Below are 8,541 nucleotides of genomic sequence, written 5' to 3' on the forward strand. Positions count from 1 at the left end.
GTAACATAATTATAGCTGGGATCCAACGCGATGTAATCATAGTAATATAGGTATAGAGAGTGCTAAACTGTGACGATATGACTCCCGTTGTTCACGAAGGGATTGCTAAGGGGCGCCCTTGTGAACGTTGTTGGTGCTCCTTCGGCTTTTGTTGGGTTGAGAGGGTGCAGTGGAGGTAACGTTCGTATGTGTTGTGAAATACTGGGTACAGTGGAGGTAACGTTCGTATGTGTTGTGAAATACTGGGTAAAGTGGAGGTAACGTTCGTATGTGATGTGAAATACTGGATCTTTTGCTAATACAATGCTTAACCAAGTTTTTTTTTATATTCAATTGAAATCATGTAGTTTGTATTTTTCTACTTTTGTTCAAATGATAATTATCTTGGTAAATTTCTTTTCTGTTACCATATGGCTTTAGAGACAGTGGAACTATCTAATGCAATGTTATTAGGATGGGGAAGAAGGAATATTTTCTGGCCAGCATAGAAAAACAGCTTTATTATATATGAATTGTGTGAATGTACTAAGGCTTCCTTTGTACATTTTTGCAAATTGTTGGGTGTACCAAGGCTACCTTATTTCGCAGATACTTGATATCGGCATGGAAGAGCTCCAAGGTTTTCAACGTGAATACAGAAGTAAGTTTAGAGACTACATATCCTAGATGTCGGCTTTTGTTGAGTTTCCTTAAAAAGTTCCAAAGGGGATAATGTATTTCCTATCGGATGGGTTTGGTAGTTGCGCTGACGTTTCGAGCGTTGAGCTTGTCGTCGGGGCATAGTACATGGAGGGCACTATTCAAGAAATGAGCGGCTCAATTTTCAAGTCCTCTCTTCTTTCAAAGTCAGGTTTGACACAAATAAGTGTTCATTTTTGTCTATAGCAATAAGGATAGCAAAACGTTTAGGCTTGACACTGATGTTTTTTTTTTTAAAAGAATGACAATAAATTGATTTTATGGTCGTAAAATCCCCATTATTTCTATATCTTTTAAAAAGCAGGAAGCGCCTATTTTTTTGTTTCATGCTCTAAATGAATGGGCATTTATAAGCTTAAAGCTAAAGCAAGCTTTTATACTTTCCTTATGTTACTCTTTCTTAAATGGCGTCAATTCATTGCAGAGAGTCTACGTCAATTTAAAGCAAAACATTTTGAAGACAGAAGTCAGCCGCCAAGATTCATCGAATACATGGTAATAAGCAACTTGTAAAACGCAAGCTCTGTTTTTGGATGGGTTAGTTATTAAAGTAAACGCGCATGTTCTCCTATAACTTATGTATGGTTTCTGTTTTCAGATCGCCATTGTCAACAACTGCATGATGTGTATTAACTTCACTGAGCAGTTTCGGGTAAGTTTGTTATCTTATGATTAGTTCACAGACCCTTGTTATCGTAACCATTTTGTTAGAAAATTGCCATCATTTCGATAAACGTCTTTTTTCAAAGATGTTTGGCGAATTGGTTTAGGTCACCAAAACCTAGCAGTCGATTCTACCAGATGTTCGTCTTTAATATAAACAAAAATGTGTTTAAAATACCAAATTTCAGCCTGTAGGTTATTGTTCTTATACGCTGGTGTTTACTAATTCTTTTTTGTTGACTATGATTATTTGTTTGTAATTTTTACGTTTTGTTTATTATGTTGCAGGATCGCATGGAAGCAGATTTTGGTCGTGCCGCATTCGGAGAAGACAGACAACAAATCTTCAAGGGCATCATATCATGCTTTGAGACTATTGGAGAGGAGGGGTAAGACACCTCTAGTTACATAATGAACCCGTTGGGGAAGATGGGTATGACATCTGTAGTTACATGTTAAACACGTTGGAGAGGATGGGCAAGACATCTCTAGTTGCATGTGTAACACTTTGGAGATGAGAGGTAAGATAACTCGAGTTACATGTTAATCACATTGGAGAGGAAGGGGAAGACGTCTCTAGTTACATGTTAAACATGTTGGAAAAGATAAGACGTCTCTAGATACATGTTGAACACGTTGGAGAAAATGGATAACACATCTCTAGTTACATGCTAAACACGTTGGAGAAGATGGATAACACATCTCAAGTTACATGTTAAACACGTTGGAGAAGATGGATAACACATCTCAAGTTACATGTTAAACACGTTGGAGAAGATGGATAACTTATCTCTGGTTATATGTTAAACACGTTGGAGAAGAAGGTTAAGACATCTCTAGTTACATATTGAACACGTTTGAGAAGATGAGTAAGAACTCTTCTGTGCAGAGCCCAACGGTTCCTCGAGTTGCAGTTTAACTAAAGGATCGTCCTCCTATTTCTGGTATTGTCCGACATTTTGGACTTGCAAAGACATTTAGAAGTGTCACCACTTATCTAAAAAAATGCTCGTAGTGCCATGGGCTCCTAAAAAGTTTCAAACAACTCCCTAGCATCTCTTTACTTCAATATTTATTATATGCTTTTATAAAGCAAATTATGCCTACCGGCTGTAATAGCTTTAGCTAAATTTCTCCTATTTGCTCAAACTACCAAGATCATACCGTTGTTTGTTCCTGCTTATGAGCACCTTGCAACTAAATGTCATAAGTACAAGCACATTAGTGGATTATATGTCAATCATTATAGTTCATTTTGATTGGCAGGTGTCGGTATCTTCTTGACGAGGTGTTCCTGGATCTCAACCCATTTTTTATCCAGATTATGACACCAGCCTGGTAGGTACCATTCAGAAGCCACCATCCTGGACAACACCTGTCAAGACAAATATTCGCATGGCAGAATGTAACATGTCGTACGTCCTTTAAATCGAGCATTTACCTGATTCCCCCTTCAGCAATGAAAGCCATGTTGTGTGTGACGGAATGCTGACACACTGGGCATAAATACTAAAGGTGTTCAACATTGCTAAGAGTGGGAACGCGGAATTATTTTAATCCTTAAACGTAAAGAACGTAAATTTACTTAAACGTACATAAATCTGCTAACATTTTAGCAAGTCTCGCAAAGGTTATGACGTGAATTGCAGCCTGTCAGTCTTTTTGATTGACAGTTGTCGGTCTCGACTCCATTCCTTATTTAGTCTATGACTCCTCCTTTCATGTGGATTGAAAAGTAACACAACCAAACATATTTAGGGTTACATCAACAAACCAAGTGGACACCATCATCGTCACAATCGAAGACTACTCCAGGGACTACACCCACATGAAGCCAAGGTAAATACAATACATGAAGCCAAGGTAAGTACAATACATGAAGCCAAGGTAAATACAATACATGAAGCCTCGGTAAGTACAATACATGAAGCTAAGGTAAATACAATACATGAAGCCAAGGTAAATACAATACATGAAGCCAAGGTAAATACAATACATGAAGCCAAGGTAAGTACAATACATGAAGCCAAGGTAAGTACAATACATGAAGCTAAGGTAAGTACAATACATGAAGCTAAGGTAAGTACAATACATGAAGCCAAGGTAAATACAATACATGAAGCCGAGGTAAGTACAAAACATGAAGCCTCGGTAAGTACAATACATGAAGCTAAGGTAAGTACAATACATGAAGCCAAGGTAAGTACAATACATGAAGCCAAGGTAAGTACAATACATGAAGCCTCGGTAAGTACAATACATGAAGCCAAGGTAAGTACAATACATGAAGCCAAGGTAAGTACAATACATGAAGTCAAGGTAAGTACAATACATGAAGCCAAGGTAAGTACAATACATGAAACCAAGGTAAGTACAATACATGAAGCCAAGGTAAGTACAATACATGAAGCCAAGGTAAGTACAATACATGAAGCCTAGGTAAGTACAATACATGAAGCCAAGGTAAATACAATACATGAAGCCTAGGTAAGTACAATACATAAAGCCAAGGTAAGTACAATACATGAAGCCAAGGTAAGTACAATACATGAAGCCAAGGTAAGTACAATACATGAAGCCAAGGTAAGTACAATACATGAAACCAAGGTAAGTACAATACATGAAGTCAAGATAGTACAATACATGAAGCCAAGGTAAGTACAATACATGAAGCCAAGGTAAGTACAATACATGAAGCCAAGGTAAATACAATACATGAAGCCAAGATAGTACAATACATGAAGCCAAGGTAAGTACAATACATGAAGCCAAGGTAAGTACAATACATGAAGCTAAGGTAAGTACAATACATGAAGTCAAGGTAAGTACAATACATGAAGCCAAGGTAAGTACAATACATGAAGCCAAGGTAAGTACAATACATGAAGCCAAGGTAAATACAATACATAAAGCCAAGGTAAGTACAATACATGAAGCCAAGATAGTACAATACATGAAGTCAAGGTAAGTACAATACATGAAGCCAAGGTAAATACAATACATGAAGCCAAGATAGTACAATACATGAAGCCAAGGTAAGTACAATACATGAAGTCAAGGTAAGTACAATACATGAAGCCAAGGTAAATACAATACATGAAGCCAAGGTAAGTACAATACATAAAGCCAAGGTAAATACAATACATAAAGCCAAGGTAAGTACAATACATGAAACCAAGGTAAATACAATACATGAAGCCAAGGTAAATACAATACATGAAGCCAAGGTAAATACAATACATGAAGCCAAGGTAAGTACAATACATGAAGCCAAGATAGTACAATACATGAAGTCAAGGTAAGTACAATACATGAAGCCAAGGTAAATACAATACATGAAGCCAAGGTAAGTACAATACATGAAGTCAAGGTAAGTACAATACATGAAGCCAAGGTAAGTACAATACATGAAGCCAAGGTAAGTACAATACATGAAGCCAAGGTAAATACAATACATGAAACCAAGGTAAGTACAATACATGAAGCCAAGGTAAGTACAATACATGAAGTCAAGGTAAGTACAATACATGAAGCCAAGATAGTACAATACATGAAGCCAAGGTAAGTACAATACATGAAGTCAAGGTAAGTACAATACATGAAGCCAAGGTAAGTACAATACATGAAGCCAAGGTAAGTACAATACATGAAGCCAAAGTTATGCAACACATTAAGCCAATGTTTGAGGCATTAGTAAAGTTTGACTGATGCGAAATCACTTCTGCTTAAGAAGATACGACCGAGGCAATGTATCCCGGTTTGCCTCATACTAACCTCTGGTAGTGTAAGTTTAAATATTCCAGCTCTGATCTCTGATCTCCGATACAGGTTTTTTGATTACCTTGTGGATCAAGCCTTAGAGAGGTCGCTGATTGAGTATGTGCGAGCCATGATGAACAAGTGAGTGATTTCCTGAACGGCAGAAATGGTTTTGGGGTATGTTAACATTTATATCTCCCTTCCCTTTAGACGAATTGCATTCAAAAACTATGACGAGAGGAAATCAGCTGCATCAAAAATCTTAGACGAGGCGAAGAAATTTGAAAAGCTCTTTACCAAACTCACCGGTCGGGCGGAGGAGGTAAGTGTGTACTATTTTTTATTATTATTATTTTTTTGGTTTGGGATAACCTTCTAGTGATTCTTCTCAACAAGACAATTCAAGAGAAGCCATGTGTGCACTTTTTGAACCTTTCAAGAGCCGACTCCATGTCTGCCACATCTCTTTGGATACTTTGTAACATAGAAATTGAGTTACGCTTGTCGCAACAGGTAATCGGCAAGTGCTCCGTCCTGCCAACGCTCACAGAGGTCATAAAGCTGAGGGACACTTCAATGATGGCTCTGGAAATATCTGTGAGTCCCTGTCTATCTAGGGTCTATCAGTCTATATATTTCCCTGGCTGTCGTTGTCCGTCTCTTTGTATCTGTGTGTGTGTCTGTCTGTCTGTCTGTCTTTCCTTATCTGTGTGTGTGTCTGTCCGTTACTCATTATGTCTGTCTATTAGCCTGTACCTCTTCTTATATTTTAAGTTTTTTTCGTATAAATATATAGGTATAAATGAATAGATACAAAAAGCCCAAATAGTCGTGTTCGTGAACCAGCAGAATAAATCAGTACAATACACCAAAAACTGGTATCGGACTCTGCCAAATGTTCGTCTTTTATAAGACTTCTTCAGGGCAGGTATAAAGAATCTATAAATTGAAGATATAAAAAAACAATTTTATGTTATTTCGATTACGTTATAATCTGGTGGGCTGACAGAAACCTCAACCAACCAAAAACTCAATTATAATCCGCGTTATTTAACAGGTCATACGCTCTAAATTATCAGTCACATTGTCGAAAAAAACTTCCAATAGACACAATGCTTTTATAAATATGAATAATTTTTCCATTAAAAATCATGGCTTCAAGGAGCCTGGCTGCTCGGAGATTTCACGTATTCGTCTCGCAAGTAAACTGGTGCGATTGCTGCTTCAAGGACCCTTAAAGACAACAGTTAATCACAGTAACATCCCACCTCTGTTGTTTGATATTGTTTCAGGGTATTGCTAACAAGTACCCTGACTTCAAGTCAGATCATGCCATGGCACTGCTACTGATGAGGGGCGATGTGGGGCGCATAGACGCGAGACAGGTACAATCACAAAGATGGGGCAATACAGACTTATAGATGAATGTTGTTGTTACACACCAAAAATTAAAATCCATTTCTCGTCTGGGAATAGCACATAGCAAGAAGAGCGTAAGATAAGAGGGACACTTTGGTATTACCCGCGCGCCATGTCGATTCCAAATCTGGCTATTTTTAGTAACCACCATCCCACCACTGCGCGTGAGCATTTTTACTCACCCTACCCCCGCGCTGTGGCATTTACATCTTGTTGTTTGCCGCTGTTTTGTGACTTAAAACCGAAAAAAAACACCCTATTTGCACAAATACCATCGAAAATTTCATTCTAGCATCAAGGATACAGGAAGTTGCGGTTTATTAAGGGGATGTAGTACTTCGAGAATTCCAAGATTTCAAAAACGTGTAAAAAAAAAAAGACCAAAGACTTCATTCAAAATCGAGAGCGGAAAACCTCGTGCTTCAAACACCGCTTCCGCTCTAACTTGCTGCTTTTTCGTGGTCTCTCAAAATTCATTATCTTCCTAATTGTCAAACGAAACTGTAAGTTAGAAATTAGATATGAAATTGATTTTTGTGAGTATTCCGGTGAATTGAGAAGGAATCCAAGAATAAAACTATCCTTGTAGCGAGGGAATGCATTTTTGTGATGATCAAAGCCAGCAAGCTGAAGTATCTGAGCTTTTGTAATAGTGAGAAAATAAAGAGGGAGATATTACTGTACTTCTTTGATGTTGTTATTATTATATGTTATGTTATGTTATTATGTTGTTATTATACAAGCTGGAGTCGGGATTTGAATCAAACGCGGTATCACAGCCATTTTATCGCTCGTCGGTTTTTTTCTTTCTTCTTCACTTGACTTCGCCGCTCAGACAAACAAAACAGTCAAACTATTCAGGGATTTAGCTTTCTGTGAGTATATTTGCCAATCTTGCTTACTTAAGTTAGACTTGTTTTCTTCCGAGTTATTTTACATGATCTCTTTTCATCCTATCGAGTTGGCAAAACAACAACACGCAACCAGCGGGGGAGTAGGACAAAATAAAGGAGCAAATCCTCACGCGCAGTGGTGGGGTGGTGGTTACTAAAAATAGCCAGATTTGGAATCGACATCGCGCGCGGGTAATACCAAAGTGTCCCTCTCTTATCTTACGCTCTCTTGCCCAGGTTTATTCCCTTTTTGGGGGGCCTAAAAGAGTTTTTAAGAGATAGTAGAGGATCATTTTGACCCTTGTTTTGTTACATTAGATTCTTGGCGACTACAAGCCACGTCTCTTTTAATGAAACATTTAATGAGGCAAGAATCACGGATACTTGAGAGGAGATAGGGTAATCTGATATGGGAGCTTCTAAGCCATATAGCCCTATTAAAATAGACTTTTATGGTGACTGGGTTGACTATCTTTCACAGCTGATATTGGAAACCCCACTGAAGGATATGAAAGAGGGTGAGCAAGTCGACCAGGGAAGATTCTTTGATCAGATTATTGTACCACCATCACTACTGGACAAAATGGAAACTGCCTGGAAGTCCAAACCAAAAAGCTAATACGTCTAGCACCAGTTTATTGTAGAATATACCACAGTATGACATTTAGGAAAACAAAAATGTTCAGAAGGGGGAAATTTCAAACTTTGAAGAAAATGAGAATATAAAACATACTCTTGTCAAGTTTAAATAAGTCATTGTTTAATACTTTTTTCAAATACATGTTGTTTCTTATGACATCCCTTGTAATTACAAATACTATTAAAGTTGATGTACATTAAGTAGAAAGTCACAATCTTAAAAAAATATATTATATGTAATTATCAAACTTATTCACATGATTTGAATCTGTGGCTCTCAATGGTTGTGGATTCCAACCCTCTCATCCCACATTTTTATGACTCTTCTGCTTTTCATCCCATGCCTTAAAGATGGGAAATCCAGTTACCATATACGGAAAGGTAGAGGGATGGGTATATACATATAGTTCCTGACATTTTGCCCTCTTACACCAAATTTTTATGGTTAGGTGATAACTCCCTTTGAATA

The 8,541-nt window shown here is 37.6% G+C and overlaps 1 protein-coding gene and 1 long non-coding RNA gene across 2 annotated transcripts in view; both read left to right on the forward strand.

The window, feature by feature from the left end:
- LOC5504378 (exocyst complex component 3) overlaps window positions 1-8,339 on the forward strand; it is a 38,604-nt gene extending 30,265 nt beyond the window's left edge. Inside the window, exons 18-28 of the mRNA XM_048734702.1 lie at window positions 589-640; window positions 1,124-1,194; window positions 1,298-1,351; window positions 1,651-1,751; window positions 2,629-2,700; window positions 3,121-3,201; window positions 5,191-5,262; window positions 5,332-5,443; window positions 5,635-5,718; window positions 6,414-6,506; window positions 7,915-8,339. Coding sequence (XP_048590659.1) covers window positions 589-640; window positions 1,124-1,194; window positions 1,298-1,351; window positions 1,651-1,751; window positions 2,629-2,700; window positions 3,121-3,201; window positions 5,191-5,262; window positions 5,332-5,443; window positions 5,635-5,718; window positions 6,414-6,506; window positions 7,915-8,052 — 930 coding nt within the window. The 3' untranslated portion in view covers window positions 8,053-8,339. The remainder of the gene's footprint in view (window positions 1-588; window positions 641-1,123; window positions 1,195-1,297; window positions 1,352-1,650; window positions 1,752-2,628; window positions 2,701-3,120; window positions 3,202-5,190; window positions 5,263-5,331; window positions 5,444-5,634; window positions 5,719-6,413; window positions 6,507-7,914) is intronic.
- LOC125573888 lies at window positions 4,730-5,024 on the forward strand. Its single transcript, XR_007314248.1, has 2 exons — window positions 4,730-4,780; window positions 4,948-5,024. It is a non-coding gene; the product is annotated as an uncharacterized LOC125573888 (long non-coding RNA).
- Window positions 8,340-8,541: the final 202 nt, after the last annotated feature.

This window comes from Nematostella vectensis, chromosome 11, assembly GCF_932526225.1.
Source record: "Nematostella vectensis chromosome 11, jaNemVect1.1, whole genome shotgun sequence".
In the NCBI taxonomy this organism is placed as follows: domain Eukaryota; kingdom Metazoa; phylum Cnidaria; class Anthozoa; order Actiniaria; family Edwardsiidae; genus Nematostella; species Nematostella vectensis.